Source organism: Mus caroli, unplaced genomic scaffold (assembly GCF_978045245.1).
Source record: "Mus caroli unplaced genomic scaffold, Mus_caroli_1 scaffold_15, whole genome shotgun sequence".
NCBI lineage: Eukaryota > Metazoa > Chordata > Mammalia > Rodentia > Muridae > Mus > Mus caroli.
Genome location: NW_028227270.1, coordinates 71,741,917 through 71,768,501, shown reverse-complemented (window position 1 = coordinate 71,768,501; position 26,585 = coordinate 71,741,917). Strand labels below are relative to the sequence as shown.

The following is a 26,585-nucleotide window of genomic DNA, read 5'->3' as shown; positions in this document are numbered from 1 at the left end:
CTAGAAAGATGACACACCCATGAGGCTCCAGTAAGGATTTAGCAAAGGTAAATGCTTATGGCTTGAACAAAACCTAAGATAAAATAGAGTCTCAGCATACAGTAGCTACATTTTTTTTTTTACTTTGAGTGTGTCTCTGTGTGTGAAGTGTTATATGAGTATGCATGTCCTTGTAGACACTTGCCCTATTAGATCAGCTCCCTCCGCACACACATGAGCTCATTTAATCTTTATTACTTCCTCACAGGCCCCATTAGCGATTGGAGCTTCTATATGATGCGGGGGGGGGGGGGGAGGGTACGCAATTTGGTCCATAGCAACAGGAATAATAGCTATCAAGTGATAGTTGGTAGATGTGTGACAATCTACTCACTCATTAAAAATTAAATCAGTATGAAGTCAGAGCCTTCTTACTTGCAAGGCAAGTGCTTGCTATTAACCCCAGCTGGCCTGCAATTCACTAAGTAGTCCGAGCCGGCCTCCCATGCCTGGCTTAGTTTCCTGACAAGTACCTACAGCTGGGGATGGAGAGATGCTTTGGTGTGTAAAAATGCTTCCTGTGCAAGCATGAGCACTTGAGCTTGAATCCCCTGAACCTATCTTAAAAGCCAGATGTGGCCGCATGTGCCTATTACCCCAGTCTTGAGGGGTAGAGGCAGACAGATCTTAAGAGCCGGCTTGAATAATTTAAAGTATATAAATATAGCAATAAAAGAAAATGAGAGTTGCGAAGCTCTTGGCGTGCAGCTGGAACTGTGTGGTTCAGCACACGCTGAGCTTAAAAGAGCAGATTGTTAAAACTGCAGAAACATCCTTGCTAAGCAGCTTCTATTGGAAGGTTTAATTATGTATATACGTCCAATTACACTCTACTAAAAGCTCCATCACTTTCTAACTCCTGTGCTACTTTTGGCTCTCATCTGTCCTTTTGGGATCGTCTTAGTCTGTGTATCTGAGTGGAATCCTCAGGCAATAGTAACCACTGTGTGTCTCTTTCTGACACTATTCGTTTTAGTTGATGTTAGTAGCTTAAAACTGGCTGCAGATGAAGTATTTAAAGAAATCATAAAATGGTATAAGTTGGGGCTTTTTTATTATTTTATTTTTTAGATGGGCAAGCATCTGCCTCAATGTATACGAATGCACTGCATGTGTGCCTGGTGCCCTCGGAGGTCAGAAGGTGACAGATCCCCTACATCTGAAGGTACAGATCGTTGTGAGCCACCATGAGGGTACTGGAAACAAACCTAGCTCTTCTGCAAGGGCAAGAAGTTCTCTTAGCCACGGAGCCATCTCTCCAGCCCCTGGAACTTTAATTTTTAATGTGTGCATTGATTATTAGACACCTACCAACCATCACTTGATAACTATCATTCTGTTGCTATGGACTGAATTGGGTACCCCTGCTGTAATCATATAGAAGCAGCTCTGGTCCCTGATAAGGTCTATGAGGAGGTAATGAAGAAGAAATGAGCTCATGTGTGGTAAGGAGCAGATCTAATAGGGCTGATGTCCACTAAGGAGAGAAGGTGGGGGCTGGAAAGATAGCTTAGCGGTTAAAAGAACTCAATGTACAACCATGAGGCAAGAGTTCTGATCCCAGCTCCCATAATAACAACCCCAGTGCTCCATGAGCATCTGTAATCCCACCTCGAGGGAAAACAGAGAAAGGAGAACTACTGGGGCTGGCTTCTAATGTAGCCTAGAAAATGTAAGCTCCAGGAAAAGACCTTGCCTCAAGGGAACAGGTTAGGAGAAGGTTGATAGAGGAGGACACTTAATATTTTCTTCTGGCTTCTGTGCATGCAGATGTGTGTGTGTGTGTGCGTGTGTGTGTGACACCCAACCATACACACACACACACACACACACATACAGTCAGCATCCCCTTTTTAAAAAGAAGGGGGGGGGGCTGGTGAGATGGCTCAGTGGTTAAGAGCGCCGACCGCTCTTCCAAAGGTCCCGAGTTCAAATCCCAGCAACCACATGGTAGCTCACAACCATCCGTAATGAGATCTGATGCCCTATTCTGGAGTGTCTGAGGACAGCTACAGTGTACTTACATATAATAAATAAATCTTTAAAAAAATTAAAAAGAAGGGGATAACAGAGAACTGTCTCCACTATATAAGCATAAATCCAGACCCAGAAGATTATTGTTTATAAACTAGGAGGGAGGACCTCACCAAGTCTTGGGCCATGCTGGCACCTGGGTGAGTGATGCAGGACTGTGAGAAAATGGATTGCTGGCTTTTGAATCTCTCTCTATGGTGCAGTTATCAGCATGAGCGAACAAATGCACGCCGTGGTGTTGGTGTCGTTATGATGAAAGCGCAGTGTTGGTGTACAAGAGACCTTCTCGTCCTCTCTCTACTCCTTTTACACCCCATCCCTGCCCTTCATGCTCCCACCCCATCCCTCACCTGGCATGAAAATGTTTCACTCCCACAGACATTGGGAGGCAGGAGGCAGGAGGCAGGAGGCAGGCAGAATTCGGTGAGTTCAAAGCCAAATTGGACTACAGAGTGAGTTCCAGAGACACACTATTTAGAGAGACTATCAAAAAGGAAAAAAAAAAGGAAAAGAAAAAGATAAAGATAAAAGATAAAAGACAGAAGAAAAAGAAAGAAGGAAAGAGAGAAAGGAAAACAAAGACCCTTCTCTGCCAGCTCTTTCTTAGCTGGGTCCTCACATTACACATGGCCTGCAGAGGTCCAAGATACCCTGTGCAGGGCCCCGAGGCTGCAGCTTGTGATGACACCTCTGTGCTAAGGGGCTGAACTCCAATCACTGGACTTCTCCCACTGTTTAAAATCATCCTCTGAAGGAAAGATTTTAAGTTTGGTAATTCATATTCTCTCTCTCTCTCTCTCTCTCTCTCTCCTCTCTCCACCCCACCCCACCCCCACTCCGCCACTGCTCCTTAGGCTCAGATGTCACAACTAGGAAACCACTGCTTAATCCAAGGCCACAAAAATCTAGCCCTATGTTTTCTTCTGGAATATTATAATGCTAACGAGGTCTTTAATCCTAGTTGAGCTAATTTTGCACCCGAAACGAGGTGGTTCCTTTCCACTTTGCTCTCTGATATTCATTTTTTTTTTTTTTTCTGGAGCATTTGCTCTCACCATAAAGGCACAGGTTAGTCTCTAGGCTCTCGGTTCTATCCCACTGATTGACAGAGTTCTAGAAAACAAACAGAGCCACCTGGGATTCTGATAGGGTCCACGTTGAATCTGTGTATCAGTTAAGGAGTAGGTCAGAGCTTTACAGGACAAAAGGTTCTCTGTGAAGCTGGGAGAGGCACTGGCAGGCAGCCTAACTGTTGGGTGATAGTCCCAACGGGCTGTCTCATCCAGAGGTATCTTGGCTCAAGCCACAGGACCCCATGCCCCCAGACACAAGAGGAAAGACATGGAGGGCAGGGCGGGAATACCCAAGGGAAAGGTGTATCCATCTGCTCATCAGCCAGGAGAGAGTGTGTGTGTGTATGTGTGTCTGTGTGTGTGTAAGATGTGTAGTTCTCAGAACAACTTGTGCAAGTCAGTACTCTCCTTCCTTCACGTGGGTCTGGAGATTGGATTCCGGTCATCAGTTTTGGAACAGGTACCCTTACCCTCTCAACCATCTCATTAACCCAAGACATTAATTCCGAGGCACAGGCCTCGGAGCAGGATAAGTGGTAATAAGGATGTTAAGGTCTCCAGTATTGCCAATAGTAATGTGTCCGAGCTCTCCAAGGCCTGACACAGGGGTTTGCTGAAAGAGTTGAGATTTAGATTTTAGCCCATCACCATTTGCCGTCATCTGTCATGGCGGCTCAGGAATGCTATGCCACACCTGGTTCTTCTAGGTTAGTCAAGCATACCCAAGCAGGCTGCTACCGGAAAATGAGAGAGCACTTTGCTCCTGGGCCATCAAGGGGAAGCTCGCGTGGACCAGGCAACAGCGAGTACACAGAGCCTCACAACGTGTGTGCTCCCTATTGGTAAGTCCTCACCAGCATTTTTGTGCAGGACTGGCCGGCTTTGTCTGGGATGCCTGACACACGGGAGCCTTTGCTCACAATCGCACAGCAGGTTAATATGGAGGAATTCACTCCTCTTTGCTCCTAAGTTCACCAGGGGATAAGAATACTGCATTTCTGGCTAGCAGTACTCCTTACTACTAGCTCCAAGTTCTTCTCTACCAGGCTGCCTCCGCCCTCCTGTAGTCCTCTGCCTCACCACCAGAGGGCATACCTTTCCAGGGAGCGGTGCTGGGTTAGGGAGAGGAATCCCTTGGGAACCTGGCTGGAGCCCCAGATATAGGCTAGAAAATGCTGGGCCTTGTCGAGGTTCCTGCCCTCCTGGAGCTGACTTTCTAAGGTGCCCCACCCACCATGTAAGAAGACACACACTCAATGGAAGGAAGCAAGTAAGGCACAGAAGGGGAATCAACACTCAAGTGGGTGGAGTGAAGAGGCCCTTCTAGAGCAAGTGCAGACTTGGAAATGGTTTCAACATCTTTGTTTTGGGAGGGGAGGGGAGGGGAAGAGGCGACATCAATGATTCAGGCAGAGGTGATGGGCCATTGAGACAGGCAGGTAACTCTCACGCAGTATTTGCTGAGAGGCAGAGTGACAGCATGAATGGATGAGGGGGTGGGACATCAAGGGCAATACCGAAGATTTGGTAACAGGCCTCAGTCTCCTCATTCATAAAACAATGGTGTGAACTGAAATATTGAGAGCACTGAGTGAGCCAGGCTTGTGATCCAGGGAGTACTAAAGAGGTGATCTCTCATCTGCAAGTTGGGGGACATCTATCCACATCATCCTTGAATGTGGAGTCCTCTGGGTCTCTCTCTCTGCTGTCACCTCCTCAGAGAAGTATTTCCTGCTTGCCCCACTCCTACCAGTGACAAGGAGACCCTGGAAACCTTCTTCCAGGCCCTAACCTTGCTGGTCAGCACTGTCCCTGCTGAAGGAAGCCCACAATAGTAGTGAGCTACCATCATTTGTATCTCAAATCACCTTTATCTTCAAGTTCAAAGTTCCCCGGTCAGGTTCTCGCCAGAAACTCATGGCTCTCCCCTTCCCTACTCACACCTGCCTCAGAGTCAGGTTCAGGTGGGTATGGAGAGGCTCCCAGGCAGCCTGGATAAGTGTAGGTTCTGTAGAGCTCGGGGACTTGTTGGAGGAAGGTTTGTTCCTTCTAAATCCTCCTTCACTTAGTGTGAACAGCTTGCGTGGGCCTGATATATGGGCCTCAGTGTAGAGCCAGGACTGTTGTACAAAATTAGGCTGGTTGGCCAAAGAGGAGGAATAACACATTTATTTATACAGCTCTCTCTCTCTCTCTCTCTTGAGACAGGGTCTCTCTATTTAGTTGTGGCTGGCCTGGAACTTGACATGTAGATCAGGCTGGCCTTGAAATTCTTCTACTTCTACCTCCCAGGTGCTGAGATTAAAGGTGTGTTCCACCACACCAAGTTGATTTACTACGCAATTCTTGTGTTGACCCTAGATTTTCTTTTCGTGTGTGTGTGTGTGTGTGTGTGTGTGTGTGTGTGTATGTGTGTGAAGTGGGTTCATGATCCTGTGGGGGCACACAGGCCCCACATGCACTGGGAATCAGAGGACAAGATCCAGTTGTCAGTCTTTGTCTTCCATCTTGTTTGAGATCGGTTATCTTTGCTTTTCTTGTCTCCCCTCTCTCCCGCCCCCGTCTTTCATACACCAGCCTAGCTTCAGGGGATTCTCCAATTTCCACCTCCCATCTTTCCTCCGGGACATTGGGATGATAGACTGTGCTTTAGGTGGGCTCTAGGGGCGCAAATATAGGTCCTTGCTCTTACGGAGCAGGAGCTTTATCCTCTTAGCCATCTCTCAAGCTGACCTCTATGTTTGATGGTGGTCCGCAGCTGTAGGGTGTGGTGTTGCGGGGGTGTGTGCAGTGAGAAAGGGAACAACAAGCTTGTTATATCCAAATCACCATGCAAGGAGGGAAATTTTATTTAGACTTAGAGTGAAGAGTACAGCTTCCCGCCGAAAACGGGGGACGTACATTTAAATACACCTTTGACATTATGCTCACGGAGGTGCCTTCATTTCCATGAAAGAAAATCCTAACGGACAATGGGACAAGAGGAAGTAGTATCCGGGCTTGGGCTCCCCTGAGCCCCTAGCGTCAGGCTGTTGGCATCCTTTTGGCAGTGCCCGCGGCCCGCCACAAGTCATTCAAATTCCACATAAAGCGCGCGCCACACAGTCTCACCAGCCATGCTCTGACGTTTCAGGACGCGAATCTTACTCGTGATATCCACAGCTCGGATCACCTTACTCCACAAAGGCTGGGAGCGGAAGGCTTGAGGTTCTCCGGGTGGCTGCCGGGTCCCTGGGCTGGGGTCGGTGGCACCCCTACTTTTGTCACGTCAGAAGCTCCGGCCAATCAACGATTGGAGCCAGGCGGGCACAGCGCACAACGGGCAAAGCAATGAGCGTAAAATAGGACTACATCTCCCACAATGCTAAGGGAGACGTAGCTTTGCGTCATGTTAGGCGCCTGCCCCCTTGAGATTTAGACCAATCACAACCGCGGACCAGGTGGGCGCAAGGGACTGCGGGTTGTGTAGTCCATGCTCAGTGGGACTGCAGCCCCCAGTGTTCCGCGCGCGTCAGGGAGGAGCAGTGCGGCGGCGCGGGCGGCCGTCGGGGCTGGGCGGCGGCAGCGGCGGCTAAGAGGGCCCGGCTTGTAGGAGCCAAGGTGGGAGCCGGCCTCGGCGCGCGGCCACCATGTCCGCGCCGTCGGAGGAGGAGGAGTATGCGCGTCTGGTGATGGAGGCGCAGCCGGAGTGGCTGCGCGCCGAGGTGAAGCGGCTGTCCCACGAGCTGGCCGAGACCACGCGTGAGAAGATCCAGGCGGCCGAGTATGGACTGGCGGTGCTGGAGGAGAAGCACCAGCTCAAGCTGCAGTTCGAGGAGCTCGAGGTGGACTATGAGGCTATCCGCAGCGAGATGGAGCAGCTCAAAGAGGTGAGTGGCCGGCTGCGACCCCTGCCTCGGGCGCTAAGGTCACCCTGCCCAGTGGTGGGAGGTACCAGGGGTGGGGCAGGAGACCTAGAGTTGCGGTCCAGGGCAGTGACGAAGGGACCGTGCTCGGCCCTGTGCCCGGTTGCTGGGGTCCAGACTCCCTGCAGCCCCACTCACCCGCTAGTTTTCTTTGCAGGCCTTGTTGGCCTTTTCGTTGAGGGCTGATGTCCTGCTATGGTTATTGCTGCCTAGGGTGTGTCTGTGTGGTTGGTGGGGAGCAGATGATGCCCTTACAACTGAGGCTGTCCGTGCAAGTGACCCCAGGGAAAGGCTGGACCTGGGGTTGGTTGACCACAGTTTGTCACCTTCAAGCAAATCACTTCTTTTGGAGCAGCTGCTTTCTGTGCTATTCATCAGGTTTCGTGACAGCCTGAGGCTGGGAAGGGATGGATACAGGGCTGAGTGAGTCGCAGCTTCTGGTTGCCTATGGCCCTTGACAGGCCAGCTTTCCCGATATCCATCGCTCAACCAGCTGCTTTTTCCCTATCTCATTAATGGTGCTCCCACTACTGGGATGCATGGCTTCCATCGATCGCTTCCTGTCTTGCTCTGCCTCCTAGGCCCTGCCTGTCTCCGTGGAGTCTGTGTTCTTCTGTTGGAAACATGGTACTTTGTGTTATCCCACTGTAGGAAGAGAGGTTAGACGCCCCGGCTGGCCAAGAGCTTGGGGAGGGACAGTAGGAGGGACCTGGGTAAGCTTTCTGGGATGATTTAAGTATTAGTAACTCTCCCATCCTTCTTGACTCCCCAGCCTTGTTCTGGAGACTGGGGGAAATGCTTTATGGGAGAAGGACACACTTGAGTTTGGACCAACCCCTTCTTATTGCTTTTGATGGGTGAGCCTTGGGTGAGCCATGGGTAAGCTCTCCTCAAACCTTAGCTTCCAGCTCTGCAAAGTAGGAATACAGCTTTGCCAATCCAGAAGTATTGCTTTTAGTATTCTATATTTGGAAAGGCCTGGCATGGGGCCACACAGGTAGCTTGTTGGATTATCTCAACAGTTTCCCTTCCCTGTGAGACTCAGTTCTGCTCTTGAGTATTAATCACAGGCTCATCTTTTGATACTTCTGCTCCCAGTCAGCTTTGGATAGATGCCTGGACTCTTGAGAGCCTCTCTGACTTTCTAGGGGAATGAGTCCCTAAAGTCTGGGTAGAGCAGGGCTGGGTGAGTCCCAGAAGTGGCTGCTTCTTTGGGTGGGGAGGAATTGAGTCTTCACACAGATTCTCAAATCTGTTGCCTGACAGAGGACATCAGTAACTTTCCCAAGCCTGGCTGCATTTGGCAGAGGGTTGACCAAAGAGTGGGACCCCTGGAGGGGGGGGGCAGGCAACCCCCTGGAGGGGGAGGGGCAGGTAAAGTGCTGTGATAGATGAAGGTCAGGACTGTGAAAATATGGAGTGGGTGTGTCCTCTTCCCAAATCTAGTCTTCTGGGCTCCCATTCCCCCCTCCTTGGTCCTCCAGGCAGGTAGCAACTGTTAATTATAGTGCCACTCCCTTTGCACATACAGACGGGTCGCCTTCCCACTTCCTATGGAATGCCTGTGAACCTCTCCTGGGAAGCTCACTGTCCTCTTCTGAATTAACAGGTTTCCTTCAGTACCATGTGCAGTGAAAACAGGCTGTTGGTGATCTAGCCGGTCCCAACTTTGGTGACTTCTATTGGTCAGCCTCATGGGATTATTATTATGGGCGGAATGATTTTATGGCACAGTGCAGAACAATGGTTTACATATAGCCTTGTCGTTATCTGGAGGGAAACCTCTCAGGACACGTGATCTAGTCTCTTGGTTGCTCTTTAGGTATCTGCTTAGCCTAATGCCATCCACACACACACTGGCTATATAGGCTTGGGCAGACTGCTCCTCTCCTCTTTGTGAGGTGGGATAAGATTTCTTCCAGAAGTTTCTAGTAGAATCCAGAGAGGAATGCATCAGCTTCAGAGAGGGCTGCCAAAAGTTTGTGCCAATTTGTCTCTTGTCAGCATTGTGTCTGTTCTTCACACCCATGCCAGAGCAGGCTCCTGTGGGAAGTTTTCTCCCCTAGAAAGGTGAACTGTCTTAAGTTGTTTGTTCCTTTAAATGTAGTAGATTTAGTTACTAACAAGTTAAGTTACACTGTAGCTGAGTTGCTGGTACTCTTGCCCGCATTTAATTATGCAAGTCTTTGAGGTGAGGAAGCTGTCTGACCTGGGTGAAAGGGTTTATGACCAGATCTAAGGAGAGGACTCAGTGTTGACCCCGCTGTCTTTACTTCTGGGTGAATGGCTGTGTCTTGCTGACAACCATGGCCTTGGTGTTGACTGACACTACAAGTGGAGAGGATGTCCCATGGCCTGTTTTGCTGATATTTTGTGTCTGACTCAGCCAGGGCCACATCTGTCCCAAGTCATTCTGTGCCTTTTCTCCTTATCCAGAATGGTGGGGAAGAGAATTAGCTGGACTTTTGCCAGCCTGTTCATGGTTCTGAGTGGTCATGAAACAGCTTGCTGTGTCCTTCACTGCGGCTTTGGGTATATAGGCGTGTTGGGCTGGCAGAGCAGGGCAGATACCGTAGGAGAATGGGCTGAGTTCAGCTTCCCCATCTCTGTCATGAGAGATTCCCAGAAGCAGTTTCCCTCCACCTGGGCTTGGTCCGTGAACAGGCCTGGACACACCCTCATTGCTGTCCCCTGTCACTTCTGGTGGCGCTGAGCTGAGTGCATCACCATGCCCATGTGGGTGGAATCCAGCATCAGGCTGGGCGCAGACCCTGGCACCTAGTAAATGCTTTGTCAGCCTAGCTCCACGTCATCCAGGCCTCGAGCTCCTCACTGTCCTGCTTGTAGCACCTCCCTATGCCTGTTTGTCTTTGCTTGACTATCTGCTCCTGCCACCTCTGAGGGCTGCCCTGTGTGTCATGCCTTGCCAGTTTCTGGGGCCACTCTGTGTCTCCCTTCTTCCTGGAAGTCCCACTCACCTCTCAAGCTTAGATACTTTCTGGCAGGCCCTTTGACTCTGGGCTTGCCTGAGCTGCTGTCTCCAACCCTTGCGCCACTTGAGGCAGGAGTGTTAAGGGGTTAGCAGAGGGTGCACTTCTAGGTACACAGATTGGTGCCCTACCAACATGAGGCCCAGCTTCCTGGAGTGTTTGCTTCCAGAGAGGGGAGAGTCCTGGTCTAATTTTAAGTGAATAAGGGGTTCCCCTGATCCTCTGACATCCTCACACTGTCCTTTTATCCATTTCTGAGCAGATAGATCTTGGGGGTGGGGTGGGGGAAGACATGGGAGCCACAGTGTGTTTTGTGGGATCATGTGGGGTATCAGTAATGGACTGTTTGTATGAAGGTGGTCCACTTGGGGGTCTTGCAGATCCTTGAGGCAGTTGTGAGGCAGCTGTAGGCATCTGGACAGTGGCCTGTGGTTCGCCTTCTGTTGGGTGACCTTCCTTCTTCCGTGCCTGCCTTTCTAACGGTCAAATGGTGGACAGTGGGTCATGAAGGAATCTGATAGTCCTCTTCTACTTTTCATAACGTGTTCACCTGCCACATCAGACCCTGGCGGTGCTCTGAGGGGCATGGGGATCAGATGCTTATATCTGGCAGAGAATCTGTCCCAGGCATGTGAATGGCTGCTCCAGGCCAGCCCTGCTAGCACACGGAGGTGTGGTCTTGGCCACCTTCCACTGGACAGGACTGGCACAGCTGTGATGGAGCGAGCCTGTCTTCAGAGATGCCAAGCATACTTTGAGGCTTAGCAGGTGGAGCCAGGGGGAGGCCCAAGCCCAGTGCTGGGAGCTTATCACTCTCAGGGGAGCCAGCAGGCCTCAGGGAAGTCAGGCTTTGCCTGAGCAAGAGAGGAGGCTGACTGTATGCAGTGCCCAGTTCTGTGATGCTAGAGGAGTGTTTTGGGACCCTGTCTGGGCTCTTAGGAATTGTGTGGCCTTCAATGAACCACTCTTTTGTCTAGGCCTTGGTGGCTTAATAATGGTGCCTGTCACAACAGTCTGGCACACTAAGACTACTTGGATGGTCATTGTCCTTCCCTTAGGTCTGAGCAGCCACCGTCAGCAAGAGCCCTAGCTCAGGTTCATGTGGGAACTCTGCTGCTGGGTCTACTAAGGGACCCAGGTCTTTATTTGCGAGTAGAGAACAGATTTGTTCTTGTCAGTTGAGGCAGCAGCCCCTCTAGTCAGGCCTCTTTTTCATATGTGGACGGGATGACAGGTTCTGCACATGGTGGTAAAGAACGATTTCTTTACCAGCCATGTTGTAATGACAGTGTGTGACTCATGACAATGTAAGCTCACATAGGTGAGGGTTGGGCTCCAGGTCCCTCTGGTTCAGCATTCAAAGTGAAGCAGAAAAGAGTAGTGTGACCGTTCTCTTTCCCCTCCAGACCAAGCCTGGAGGTGGAGAGAGGTAGATAGAGGCTGAGGGCCAGTCCCCCTCAACTTCCCTAAAGCCGGTGGCCACCTGTGCAGGTGGATGATGGCGTTGAGGAGAGCAGAGTGGGAGCCCCTTCCCTGTTTAAAATTGTATAGTCTAGGAGCTTCCGAACACAGAGCCGAGCTCCCAGTGTCTGCTGTAGAAAGAAGCTGTGCCGTGAGGAGAAGTGGGGACACTGTGTGTTTCTCCTCGTGGGTTCCTTTTCCCAACAGTATGCGTCAGATACAGACACCACCACAGGGAAGCTGTGTGCGGCTGCCACAGTTTTCAAAAAGTGATGAAGTGCAGGGTTTTGTGTTTTGGTTTGGTTTGGTTTTGGTTTTAGTTTTGGGGATCAAAGGCGTCTGCCACCACATCAACCTGAAGAGCTGTAGTTTTAAGCAAAGTGGAAGTAGAGAGAAGGGTTCAGTGGACCCAAGCCATAGTCCTGCCTGCACCTGCTAGCTGTGGCTGGTCTTGCTTCTGTGCCTCAGTTCATCTGGCATTGTTACTTCTGTAGCAGTAGTTTTGTTGAGAAAACAAGGCGTATTTTCCCACACAACAAGAGCTATTGAGTTTTCAAGCCTGAAACCTAACAATTCCTTAATGGTATCTGTTTGTCTGAGTAGCATTCGGTTTTCCCAGCTTGCCTCAAGTGAGATTTCTAGAGTTATTTGTGTGAAAGTGATTGATATGTGAGTGTACTGGCTAGTTTTGTGCCAACTTGACACAGCTGGAGTTATCACAGAGAAAGGAGCTTCAGTTGAGGAGATGCCTCTATGAGATCCAACTGTAAGGCATTTTCTCAATTAGTAATCAAGGGGGAAAGGCCCCTTGTGGGTGGGACCACCTCTGGGCTGGTAATCTTGGTTCTATAAGAGAGCAGGCTGAGCAAGCCAGGGGAAGCAAGCCAGTAAAGAACAGCCCTCCATGGCCTCTGCATCAGCTCCTGCTTTCTGACCTGCTTGAGTTCCAGTCCTGACTTCTTTCAGTGATGAACAGCAATGTGAAAATGTAAGCTGAATAAACCCTTTCCTCCCCAACTGCTTCTTGGTCATGATGTTTGTGCAGGAATAGAAACCCTGACTAAGACAGTGAGGAATGATGAAAATATTGGGAATCTTACGTTGCCTGTGTGTCATTTCATTCATAAAAAAACACCAAAGGGGTTGGAGATGTCGCTCAGTAGAGTGCTTTGCGAGCTTGCACGGATCCTTGGTGCCACAAAGACAGGCTGAGAAGATGCATACCTGTCATCCCAGCTCTTGTGAAGTGGAGGCAGGAGGATCAGAAAGTCAAGATTATCTTCAGCCTCACGGTCAGGGTCAATCTAAAGGACATGAGACCCTGGCTCAAACAACACTAGTGAACACAGAGCCCTGGGCACAGCTGGCCCGAGCCACGATAGAACACAGAGAACACAGTTGCATGTCTGATTGGACATTTCCTATACCAAGTGAAGAATCTGCCTCTTACCACCTCACAGAAGCCCCAGAGCTGCCAGCCTAGGACACTACATCCACACCAGCCCCTCAGCACCTTGTTAAAGCCAAGTGTCATGCGCCAGGATTTCTGTGTTTTTAGCCACTGACTGTCAAACTGTGCTGCCTTTTTATCATTATTTTAAAAGCAGATCACTTAGGTCCATTCTAGATTTATAAAATTTCACAGTGCAGAGATTTGGTGTAGACGTGCACCCTGGCCCATCTCATTCAAGCAGTATCTTAGTGTGATACATTTGTTACAGTCCATGAACCAGTCAGTACCAGGGAGTTGTCATAAAGCCTGCACTTCCTCTAGGTGGTCTTTGCTTTTTCCTGGTGTCCTGCTTCTAACCCAGGCTCTCATCTATGATATCACCTTACACTTGGTCACCATGTCTTCTCAGGTGTTTGAGCTCTGACAGTTTCTCAGACATTCCTTATTTTTGGCAACTTGGACAGTTTAAAGGAAGATAGGTCAGGTGTTTGGTAGACATCACTAGTGGGTATTTGGTATTTTTTACTGGGTTTGAATGACAGGTTCAGAAGAGGACAGTCATAGTCCTGTGTTCTCACACTCCAGGGTCTGTGCTTCACCATGGCTTTAGTTTACTGAGACTCGTGGCGAGAGGCAGGGTGTGCAGTGTAAGAGATTGGTTCCCAAGGTGGTGAAACAGTTGTGTATGGCACTGAAAGGTATGGCATGATACTGTGCACCTTTCCAAGCCAGGGAACATGAGCAAAAGTGTGAAGGTTTGAGACAGGGACTCTCCTCAGTCTCCACAGATTTCTCCACATTAGCGTTGTTTCTTTCCCTGTTTCACTCACTGCTCCCTGGGAGGAACTCAGCGAAGTGTTTGGGTGTCTCACACAGTCTTGTCCTTTGCTCTCACTTCTTCTTTACAGTTTTATCAGAAGAGACACATTGAAACTTGACTTTATTCACTGGGTTGTAATGATACTTAATTTGGCTGCTACAACTTTTTCTAGCTTTGGCTCTTATGATCCCGACATAGCTCTATTGTTGTGATTTTTCTGTTTGCTTATTAAGCTCTCTCTTTCTCTCTCTTCCCCCCTCTCCCTCACCCCCCCCCCGTGTATCGGGGGTGGGTAGTATCCAGTGCACATATGTATAGAGGCGAGACATAAAGTTGGGTGTCTTCTTCAATTGCTCCCCACCATGTTTTTCAGGACAGGGATTTTTCAGTGATTTGGTTAGACTGGCTGGCCTGCAAGACCTGTCCCCACCATTCTCCTGTCTTGCCTCTGTGGTGCTGGGGTTGTAGATGCCTGTACATAGGTGCCTTTGATCTGAACTCACTTGAGCAGCAAGAACTTTACTGATTGAGCCATCTCCCCAGCCCCTTGTTAAATACCTTTTTAAGCTTTCTGACACTACAAGACGTTCTATATTTTGTTCTGGAGCCAACTATCTCTTCCAAGAAGCCCTAGTTGCTTTAGATGAGCGAGGTATTAGTAACAAAGATCGAGTTGCTCATTGCACCAAGGAATGGCTAATGCTAGGCTCTTTCAGCCACAGAGCGAGTAGTGTCTGCTAAGTCATGTACACACGTATCTGCAACCAGGAATTCAGTTACTTCACTATCATCACATGCTTCCTTCTCACCACCTGCTCATCTGGAGCCTCCTACCCCAGCAGTGAGACATTTGGCACCCACCATCTGTCACACTGACATTCGCTGGTCCTAGTTCACATGTGCAGGTGTCCAAAAAGCTCATGTGTGCCCCAGGAGGCTACTTCACCAGCTTTTTGCCTTTCGTTTTACATATTTCACTTTACCCCACAGTTACTTATCCCACTGTAATATTTCTGCACCCTTCATTTATAATTTAAATTGTTTGACCACATTATGCATTCTATCCTAGGGTCCCCAATACAGATTTTAAAAACATTTATGTATCTTAAGATCTTTGATTGCTTTGTGTGTGTGTTGTCTGGCCTTAACAAGTGCATAGTATCCTTCTAATTTGAAGAAGACTCGCTTGCATTTCACCTACTTCCTCTCACCCCACCAGGCCTCTGCCAGTCACTGATCTTTTTACTATCTCTCTAATTTTATTTTTATGAGAATGCCATGTGACTGGAGCCATGAATGCTTACCTTCGTCTTTATCTCTTCTCACCAACTCTTCACCCATTGAAGGGAGTTCTGGTCGCTTCACCTTTTCTGATTATGAATAAGTCTACTGTAGACGTAAGTTTTCCAATCTTCCATTTCTCTATGTTTAGAAGTGGACCTGCCTTCCAAGCGGGCTGTTGATTCCCCTCAGTAGTGAGCGAGTGCTCCCGCTTACCCCATTCATTCTTGCTAGCTTTCCCTGCTATTGCTGGACGTTGGCCATTTTAGTGTGTGCACAGTGGGATGCAGTAGCCACTGTGTAGTTTGCAGATCCTGAGGATGCCTGGCCCTGGGCATCTTTTCACCTTTTCAGTCTGTCATTACTACTTTGCCATGCTCAGGTTGGAACCCAGGGCATTTTCCTTTTGCCCCTTTGCGATTAGTATGATTTGATACCTTCCCTGATCTTTTTGGACATCTTCAATCCAGTTGCTTGCTTTCATATTATTCAGTTGTAAGTGCTGTTTTTAGTATATGTGTGGCCACAGCAAGCACTTGGCTGTCTGGGTCTAAGTCCTAGATCGTACTAGTCTTTTCAGTATCTTAGTGGTGTCTTTGACAGACAGGTGTTCGAAGTCATGCCACTCTTGCTTCTGTGGGTCGTGTTTTTGGTGTTGCGAGCTTCATAACCAGACCCAGGGTCACGTAGATTTTTTTGTTATTTTAATGTTAGCTACCTTCACAGTCCTGCACTTTCGTGTGAGCCTCTGCTCTACTGTGAATTAACTTGTGTGAAGAGTTTAAGACTCTGTTTAATTATTTTTTGTGTGTGGGTGTCCAGTTGGTTTGGCGTGGCTAGTTGCCTTTGCTCCCCTGTCAGACATCATTTGGTGTGGCTCTCTTTCTGGGACCCCTGTTTTGTTCAATTGAGCATTGTGATTTTTCTTTTGCTAGTACAATGCTGTTCTAACGGTGTTGGCCACTTTATTGGGCTTCTATCTTTTTAAATTAATTTATATATGTGTGAGAGAGAGGAAAGGGAGAGAGGAAGGGCGCATATATATATGTGGTGGTGCATGCAACCCTGCACTTGTGCAGAGGCCTGAGGGGGACATTGGGTGTTCTGACTTCACCTCACTCCTTTAAGACAGGGTCTCTTAGTGAAACTGGAGCTTGGCTGGTGGCAGCATGCCCCAGTGGCCTTTCTACCTTTGCCTTACTTTGCCTCTATGTCACTGGCGTTACAGGAGTGTATTGTCATACCTGGCTTTTTATGTGAGTCCTTGTGGATTTGAATTTTAAGCTCGCATGGTAAGCTCTTACCCACTGACCCATCTCCTCTCTATGTGTTTTTAACTTTATAATTTTGTACGCCCCTCCCCATGCCCGTGAGCTTGGAGGCCAGAGGACACCTTATGGGAGTCAGTCTTCTTTCCACTGTGGGTTCTAAGGATGAAACGCATCAGATCTGATGGCTGAGGGCTGTCATCCCAGCCCTTCTTTGTTTATTTTTATGTTATGATTCAGTCCATCTTTCTCCTCATTCTGTGGCCATGCCCCAGTCTTCACCATGGGTTGTCTTTCTCCCTACCTGTAAGAATAAGTCTGAAAGACCGCCCTACTCCCAGAAATCCCAAGGGTGAGTGAGACTCAGGGGATTGCCTTTCCCCAACCCCTCCAAGAAGTCATCTTTGGTGACTTGAGGTTGCCTGCACCCTTCCTTTAAGGACCCCGCATATAATCCCGTTCTGTAAGGTCTTGGTGAGGGTTGTAGGGATTGCTTTCTCCAGATACCAGCTGTGATTTGCATTGTGGCTGTGGGACCACATCTGAGTCCCATTCCTGTTACTAGAACAGAACATCGATGGCTGCGGCTGTTCTTGCTGTTATAGTCGGACCACATCGTAGTCCTCTTCCTGTTACTAAAACAACATCAGAAGGAGAGGGCTTTCTGAGCATACGGTTCTGGAGGCTGGAAAGTCTAAGATCACAACACCTGTACTTGCTGGCCTTCTGCTGAGAGCTGCTGCACAAGAAGGCACTCATCATGCATGAAGGCTCTCTTCCTGTCATGTTTGTCTCCTGTTAGACCTACCTCCCAGAACTGCTATATTGTGAGGACAAACTAGTCAACCTAAAGCAGACTATGACATAGTCCATGGTAGTGTCTAAAAGAGGATATCCAGGATTATAGAATGTGTGACAGCATGAGAACGAATGGAAGTCTCCCCAGGTGACTTGACAAGGCCAAAGCATGAGACAGTACAAGGCTGGAGGTCAGACATCTGTTGTTCCTCTAACTTTTAGGAAACGTAGTCCCAGAATCCTTTAGTCTGAGTCTAATGATATCACTTCAAGGTACGCAAGTTCCTTGTGGTAGGGACTTGCCCCTAGAGGGCCAGGGTTGGATGTGCACCAGGGTATGTGTCACCGCTGCATCCTGAGACAGGGCTGCAGTGATGTCCACAGGCTCAACCATCTTCCAGAACCGTCAGAGCTAGAAAAACGGAGCCCATGAATCTTGGCAGCCTGTAGTGGTCTCTCATCTCTCTTGGGCTCTTTTCTTGTTATTGGTCCTGAGGTCTGAGTAGAAATGTCCTGTACTTGAGGTTCTTCTGTCATTTTCTGGCCATGAGCCTTACTGATTTCTCTTGCTTGAGCAGGCTAGTGAGGTGAAAGAGTGTGTTGAGAGCTAGAGGCAGTAGGAAAAGTGGGCTGCTGCTACATGCACCTGTGGTCTGTAGCCAGGCTGCTTCAGGCTGCTCTGATGCCTGTCGAGTTGTCTTCCTCTGACCCAGAACAGATGTGAGCTGGATGCTGCCCATGGGGTGTCTAGGCCCCTCCTACCGTCCTGACCACAGACTGCTAAATGGAAGTCCTGTGTTGAGCCAGCTGCTGTGGAAGATGATGACTGGTCCCCAGGCCCCAGTGCTGGGCTCTGTGTCCTTGGAAAGGGAAGCCAGGGTCTCCAGAGACCTCTCCCAGTCCCAGGGCTCAGCTGGCAGGAGCTTGCCTGCTGACACCAGGGCAATTAGGGTGTAATCTTCTCTAAATGGTGCCCAATTCTGGCTAAATCCCTCCTGCCCAGGGACGAATCCCCAGTTTTCTAAAAGCAGCTTAACATTTGGACGCTGCCCAGAGCAGCTGGGGTTCTCAGTTGGCAATGGAATGGCCCATGTGGATTGACACAGGCCTCATGGGGAGTGTAGGGGCACCAGCAAAGACAAGGACCAGTGACAACCACTGTGGCCCTGTGCTGTTTGGGGGTGCCTCCAGGGCCTCTGTCCTTAATGATCATCACAGCTGTAAGCACAGGGCTCCGTAGGGAAAGAAGCTATGTGGTAGCTGCCTCAGCTCCTTGCTGATGATGTGTCTGTGGAGAGGCCTGGGTTTGGTGGCCTCCTGAACACCTGCCATGTGATAGCTGGGCTGTGGGGTTGGACAGAGGTAGGTGGTCATTGTGCCCACATGGCTCCTGATGACTTCCTGGAAACTTACTCTTTCTCTCAAGGGCTTTTCTGCAAAGACAGAGATGGATTTTGATAATTAAAAAAATAAAAATCCTGATGATGCCCTGAGTTGAACTGCTTGGCCTTTCTGAGCCCTAGTTTGCCTACCTATGAGATGCAGAGGTAAAGGTCCTTTTGTATAAGGCACCAGATAAAAGCCCTTTCTTCTCTTGCTGTCTCTGGGGGCTTGCATTGCCTGTGCCTAAGCAGGAAGTGTCCTTTAAACAATGGACGTCCATTGGAAGCCCTCCTTAGAATCTTCTCACTCAGCAAGAATGGGTGTGAACAGCTAAGGTGGCTGGAGTTGGTGTGGGGTAGGGTCTCCCATGATTTCTTTGGGGACCCTTTAAGGGAGTCGGCAGGTCTGTGTACCCAGATCTGCCTACATACAAGATCATGTCGGACTTTTAAATATTCCAAAGCTCAGACCACACCCAGGGTGATTAAATCCTCATTAGTGTTATTGATGCTTCTGAAATAATCCTAGGGATCTAAGTGGAGACGCATTCCCTGTGTCTGAAGCTTGCCAACATTATCCACTGATATGATTGGCCCATGGATACCAGGGGCTATCCAGGATACCTTTGTATTCCTCTTTGTAGTATGCATGAGCCTGGGATGTGCCTGGTAGAAATGAGGGAGACCTGGGAGAGGGCTAGTCTGGGAGCGACTCGTCAGTCAGTGGTGGGGGTAGGAGGGAGGAGATGCCCCTCTCCCAAGGCCAGCCCACCCAGTCCCATTCTGTATCTCAGACTTGCCATCTCCATCTGTCACAAAGCTGTGTCCTCGAGTCTATCTTGAATTCGTTATCTGTATCCTTTCTGAGTTTCTTCTGCCTGTTACACACAGGCATCCCCCTCATTTCTGCCCCTGCTGAGGAGGCACAGCTTACTTGCCATTGGAGTACACCAGGCAGATTGCCCTACCTCACCATATATGGTTGGGATGCTCCTGCCTTGCTTCCTGCAGTGGGAAGACACAGGGCTCTTTCCAGCCGTCCAGAAAGCTCTTTCTTCGTATGGGAGCCTGGTGGGCCTTCCTTAGAGGCTGCAAGGAGAGTCTGCTGCTCACTGTCGGGATTAGTGTGAATCACTGTGAGGGGAGAACTGAGTTCTGTTTTTGTGTTTTTGCTTTTTTTTTTTTTTAAGCTCTATTTTATTATGTATACAGCATTCTGCCTGCATGTATGCCTGCAGCCCAGTAGAGGCATGGTTATGAGCCACCATGTGGTTGCTGGGAATTGAACTCAAGACCTCTAGAAGAGCCATCCATGCTCTCAACCTCTGAGCCATCTCTCCAAACACTGAGTTCTGTTTTAAACCAGGCTGTATTTTTAGGGCTTCTTTTGACCCCAAAGGATGTCTCTTCTATAGAGGGCTGCTATAGTTTCAGTCTATGAAGGTTTATTTTGTTGGTACTGAAGAGATAGTGGTTAAGAGCAGTGGTTGCATTTCCAGTTCTAATTCATCTACATAGAAACTCCCAGCAGTTTGTAACTTTAGTTCCAGGGGATCTGATACCCTTTTCTGGCCTCTGAGGTCACCAGGTACACATGTGATACACAGACATACATATAGACAAAGCACCCATATACATCCAATAAATAAACATTTAAAAATATTTTATTTTAAAATTATGTGTATCTAGCTGGGCAATGGTGGCGTATGCCTTTAATTCCAACACTCTGGAGGCAGAGGCAGGCAGATCTATTCCCGGACTGCCAGGGCTACACAGAGAAACACTATTTAAAAAAAAAAATGTGCGAGTGCTTTTGTGTGTGTGTGTGTGTGTGTGTGTGTATGTGTGTATGCGCGCGCGCGCTGTGCTTGGCTATGTGCATGTAACCGTAGGTACCCATGGAGGCCAAAAGAGGGTGTTGGATCCTCTAGAGCTGGAGTTAAATACAGCTGTGAGCTGCTTCAAATGGGTGCTAGGCACAGAACCCAGGTTCCTTGTGAGAGCGGTACATTCATGAAGCCATCTCTCCACCCTAGTTCTCTGGTACACACAGTAACTACAGCTTACTCTCATGAAGGTCCACACCTAGTACCTTCTGCTCTGCTGCAGTGACTAGAGGACCACTCAAAGTGTGGTTCCTCTCAGCCCTCTTGGTGCTGCAAGTTGGGAGTGAGCAGCAGCCCGTGTGGACCAGGCACGAGGCTTCTCGGTGATGTTTGCATGTGCCCATCTTCCTTAGGGGGATACTATAGCTCCTTTCCCCTCCACACTGCATGGACAGGCTGCCAGTGAGGAGGTGCCTTCACTTCCTGCTTTGTTGCCGCTTACCCTGTGTCTAAGGAAGCAGGGCTAGGTGTCAAGAGGGAACTGATTTTCTGTGGAAAGTAGGGTGAGACTTGGGACGACGTGCTTTGCTTCATCTGAAATAGGACTTCATGCTGCTAAGTCCAAGCTTCCCAGGATCCAGGCCTCACCACGCCATAGAGCAGGTGTGCCTTCTCTGGGAGTGGATGTTTCCTATTCCCCAGATGATTCTGTGAAACAAGCAAGCGTCGGGTAGCCTCTGTGGCTTCTGGCTCATGAGGCTCAGACTTTTTGCTCTTTCTGTCAGACTCTCTTGGGGAAACTTGTTTGGAGACACGTGTTCTCAGCGTTGTTTTCTTAGTTCCAGAAGGAAATAATATTCCTGTGAGAAGCTAGCAAGCTTCTGTCAGGGTAAACTGAAGGCAAGTGACCCTGGAAATCATCAATTTTCTTCTTTGGGACCATTCTTGCTTACCTTTTAACAGCTGTTGTCATTGTCTTCTGAGCCTTCATCAGAGCTGGAACAAGCCTGTGCTTATAGCCTGAGTTGTCTTCATATATAGCAGTCCAAGACTGGTGGCATGGATGTGACTGGAGGTTGGGAGGGAACACCTCCAACATAACAAATCCAATCAAGACGCCTGAGAGTCTGTTCCTGATGTGTCTAGAGAGCCCCGCCTCCCACCGTGCTGTTGTGTCCGCCCGTGTCTCTTGCTGCCTTGGACATTCCCACAGGCTCAGGCCTTCCTGTCTTGGATCCAGGTCATTACCAGATGGAATAGTCAGTAGCTCTATATTTGAGTCCATGCCCCCATCTGGTTCTACATGGGGTTCTCCCTGAGATTCTTTCTGCTGATACTCTGAGCTGTCTGTGCATCTGTCTATGGTGTGTGTTAGTGTACGTTATATACTGTAAACCTGCACTCCATCTTTTTTTTTGGGGGGGTACCATTACCTGTCTAGTCTGTTCTTTTTGAGATGAGGGTCCTTCATTGGGTGGCCTTGAACTAGAAACCCTTCTGCCCTGCCTTCCAAGTGCTAGGATTATAGGTGTGCACCACCATGCCTGATTCTGTGCTGTTTTTAGGATAGTCTCACTGTTCGCTATGGCTGGCCTAGAACTTTTATATCCACCAGATTGGCTCCAGGCTCTCAAGAGATCTACCTGTCTCTGCTTCCCAAGTGCTGGGATTAAAGCCCTGCACCACTTTGCCTAGCTAGGTCTGTGTTCTTATATCAGATTTTTGTTGAAAGTACATTTATGGAAATGAGGTCTTTCATCTTGTCTGTGGTGCCATTGTTTCAGTAATCACTGGTAACTGAACTCCATGGAGTGGATTCAGACTTTAGGTACATTTGGCTTGGCATTTTATTAACCTTTGAAGTGTAATTCCATAGTGAGCAGACAATCAGATGCATGTATGTGTTGGCTCCCTTTGTTTTTATATCCAGGAGTCAGAATGGCCACAGCTCTATGCTCTAGTGTGCCAGGTGTGTGTTCTAGCAACACCTTAGATATCTTGTCCCTGTTGTTGAGTTGTTCTTAAAATTCTCTTTACATGTATGTATATATGTATGGATGCTCACAGGAACACACACAAGTATGTGCACATGTATGGAGGCTGGAGGACAAGTTGGGACTCTGTGCTCTTCAGTCATGATCAAACTCAGGCCATCAGGTTTGGTGGCTGGTGCCCTTACTCACTGAGCATCTCACTGGCTCAGGTTATCTTTATTGAAACATAGTTGACTTTCTGTTTACCTTAAAGCTTTATCCGTGATAGTTTGAAAAGACTTTTTAAGAATTTATTTTTACTTTTGTATATATGTGTAGGTATGTACACGTGTGTGCAGTGCCTGCTGAGACCAGAAGAGAATACCAGATCCTCTGTAACTACAGTCACAGGTGGTTTTTAGTTGTCACGTGGGTGCTGGGAACTGAACCCAGTCCTCCTCAAGAGCAGCCAGGGTTTTTAACCCCAAGGCATCTCTTCACTCCTAGCCCTTGTATTAGTTTTTAAAGTTAAAGTGAGCTTTCAATGCCTTGTAAGAGTTACAGAAAGTACCCAGATTGCAATTGTATGGCTCTGTGATTCATCACAGTGAGTGCAGCCAGTGAGAAAGTAAGAAGGCATGTGTGGTCAGCCTCCGGGGTTGCTTGCTGGGTCTTCATGAGTTGTCGACACCATGGGCAGCTGTTCTGCTCAGTTGTGCTGTTTCCCATGGAGCCACATATTGCCTGATTCGGGCGTGTTCACTGCATTACTTTGTAAAGTTGATCCTCATTGTGGTGCCTGAGGTTCCCACTCCTTGTTGCTTGGTGATTGCCTGTGGGTGTAGCATCCCTTCCTCACTCAGTGTCTGATACCAAATAGAGCACACTTAGGACACTTTCATCATGGGGCTTTAGAATGCTTAGGTGGATGGCAGATGCCCATTTCTTCTGTGTGGAATAGCTGGGCAGTGGTGGGAAGCCCACCAGACAGCACAGCAATGTGCAGAGCACCTCTCCTCATTCCTGTTGGCTTTAAATACAGCCATTCTGGTTGGTACAGTCGCCCTTTGCAGGGCTGTGAGCCTTCTCCACGTATGGTTCTCATGGTTCTGACCACTGAAGACTGTAAGGAGCTGTTAGACCTCTGTTCTTAAGAAGCAAGGTGTGCATCCTCTCCCACCAGGCAGCAGCTCTGACACAGGGAGACAGAAGGAGACAGCAGTTGGGGGAGGGACAGCTCTGATCTAGTTGTGCCTCTGCCCTGCCACAGCCTTGACCTCTGGGAACCTGGGTGTCTTCCTCCCGAACATGAGTTCTGAGAACCTTGAGGTAGGGTTGAGTGCAGTAAGGTACCTTAGGGGCCCTGCACATTGGTAGACACTATTCTTACTAACAATAAAATGAAGAGACCACATACTCACCACGGCGGTGCGGTAGTTGCCATAGCTGGACAATAAATGCAACGTATCTGTGGACAGACTAGAAGTGCTTCTCTGCAGGTAGACTGTACAGTGGGTAACCCAGCTGCCCTGGGACTGCAGTATGACCTAGCAGCCCCTTTCCAGGCATGTGTTAGTTCCTTTTCTCCCTTTCCCTGGTGGCATGTGGGACTGAACAGTTTAGGGGAGGGGGATTTATTTTTTCGGCTCATGGTCCAGGAACTACAGTCCATCATGGCAGGAAGGGCTGGCAGCTGTGGCTTCACCTTGGTGGCAGGGGCTTGGAGCTCAGCTGGGTACGGTGTAGAAGACTGAGGAGAAGCAGAGCAATCTCTGACCTAAAGCAGTTGAATAATAACCAAGCCCTAGCCCACAGTGATCTTCTTTCAGTTAGTGCCACCTTCTAGCAGTTCCACAGCCTCCCCAGACAGCATCAGATAGCTAGGGACATCTCACTGAAACACATGACCCTATGGGGGCAGATCACAAACCATGACAGATACCCAAGAGACTTAAAAATATACATCCACACAAAAATGGATAGGCGAAGGCCTGGGATGGTGACACATGCCTGTGATTCCTGCACTAAAGAGACAGTGGCAGCAGAGTTACAAATTCAAAACCAGCCTGGGCTGTGTAGTGAGTTCAGGCTACATAGACCCTGGCTCAAAATATTGAAAAGCAAAGACCTTAAACTAACAAAACCAAAAATTCTTCCAAGACTTTTAAATGGAGGATCACAGTATTTAAATGCAGGATCACAATACTGTTTTTTTTTTTTTCTTTGTTTTTTAAGACAGGGTCTCTCTCTGTAGCCCTGGCTGTCCTGGTTTGTAGACCAGGCTGGCCTCAAATTCAGAGATCCACCTGAAGCCGGGTGCCACCACTGCCCAGCTAGTACTGTTATTCTTAATAGCCTCAAAGGAAAAATAACACATATGTTCATCACATGATCAGTGGATAAACATGTGGTCTGACTGTGCCATAGACTAATATACAGCCTTAGAAATAGAGGACTGAAGGCTGGAGAGATGGCTCAGTGGGTAAGAGCACTGACTGCTCTTCCTGAGGTCCAGAGTTCAATTCCCAGCAACCACATGGTGGCTCACAACCATCCTTAATGTAATCTGATGCCCTCTTCTGGTGCATCTGAAGGTAGCTACACTGTATTCATATACATAAACTAAATAAATCTTTAAAACTTTTTTTAAAAAATAGAGGACTGATTAAAGCTTATAAGATGCATAGACCAGAAAAAAAATGTTGTACAGGGTGAAAAAAAACCACTAAGACAAATAGTGTATGAATTACATGAAATGTCCAGAAACAGACAAATTTATAGGAACAGAAAATAGATTTTTTTGATTGTCTGACTCTGGGAAAGTGGAGCTGGAGAGTTATAGCTGATGGGAACAGTGTTTTTTCCTGAAGAGGGGTGTTAGTGTAAAGTTAATGATAGTTGTCATACAACTAACTGTAAATGCACCCAAAAAAATCATTGGGTTCAGTCTCACTGAATCCAAAAGATGGGTGTTTATAGATGGGCCATATCTTTACAATGTGTGGCCCGTGTGGCTCCTGAGGTTGTAGCCCAGTTGGTAGAATGCTTCTCTAGTGCACAAAACCCTAGTTCCATCTTCAGTTCCACATCAATCAGGATCAGTGTGTAGCACCCAGGAGCCAGGAGGTGGAAACAGGAGGATCAGGAAATCCAGAGTCCTGCAAAGCCAGTCTGGGATACAGGACACCCTGACTCCATAAAACAAAAACAAATAAAAAATAATTAATGGACAGGGAGATTTTGGTTGCAGAATTTTCTAGATAAATTTCTTCACAGTCTTAAGAAATCATCAAAGGATCCAAGGCGCTGTACCTGTGGTGCCTATATGAGAAGAACTCTGCATGATATTGCGAGATAACCTTCCTTTACTAATCCTTGGCCTTCCTTGTTACCGTGTTTATAATTTTTACTGAATAAGGGTCATTTTGACTCAAACTGGCATCTGTGGAGTGTGTACTTTGAGGTAAAGGTTATACGTGTAATTTTTAAAATTATGTATTCCTAACTGTACAATCTACTTTGACGATTTTTAAAAATTTATTTATCTTTTAATTCATTCGGGGTAATCCCTTTTTCAATTCCTTTAGGTAATTAGTTTATGCATGGCAGTCAATACTCCACCTTCTGACGTGTAGCTTCTTGGCCTGTCTTGTTTCTTAGCACACACTGAATTCACACTCTGCTTATCCCACATTTGAGTTCAGGGCATGTTCTTCTGGGACTGAATAGTTCATAAAGCAGACTCTGTGCATTGGGTTTGCTGAGTTGTGACTTCTGTGATCAGCGTGGGATTGGTTACTGAGCACCTGCTATTTGGAAGGGAAGATCTGCTACAATCCTGTCAGTGCCCATTTGAGTGGAGCCCAGGGAGTCCGACTCCTGGGCCCAAGTCCTGCTGTGTGGCTTACCTAAGGAAGGGAGGTGGAGCCATGTATGTGGGAACTCAACTCTCAAGTGGCTGCAGTTGTCACTGACCAGTCAGTGATCAGCTCCTGAGTTTGGGTTGCACATTTGTCAGACTAAGTAGTCTTTAACACTAAGCTAACATGGTTGCTTTGTGTTTTGTTTTCTGTGTCCATCTCTGCCGGGTGAGGCTTTGGCTTGCTACTTTGTTCAGAGTCAGGGAGCAGCTCTTTTTATCATTAGTGTTTATTTTTAGTGGCAGCCCTTCCCCTGCACAGTCCTGCTGGACAGCCAGCCATTCTGAGTGTTGATAAGATGTTTCTATTTTTTATTTACTGTTTCCTGTTGTTTGGTCCTGTATGCCTTTTCTAGTACAGAC

At 48.2% G+C, this 26,585-nt stretch overlaps 1 protein-coding gene across 2 annotated transcripts in view; it reads left to right on the top strand.

Moving 5' to 3' along the window:
- The first annotated feature begins 6,656 nt into the window (after positions 1–6,656).
- Positions 6,657–26,585, top strand: part of Bicd2 (BICD cargo adaptor 2) — a 45,779-nt gene continuing 25,850 nt past the window's right edge. The window contains exon 1 of one of the 2 annotated variants that reach the window (XM_021180117.3): positions 6,657–7,015. In XM_021180117.3, the coding sequence (XP_021035776.1) occupies positions 6,776–7,015 (240 nt within the window). In that variant the 5' untranslated portion in view covers positions 6,657–6,775. The remainder of the gene's footprint in view (positions 7,016–26,585) is intronic. The other variant, XM_021180118.3, reaches the window with a different exon arrangement.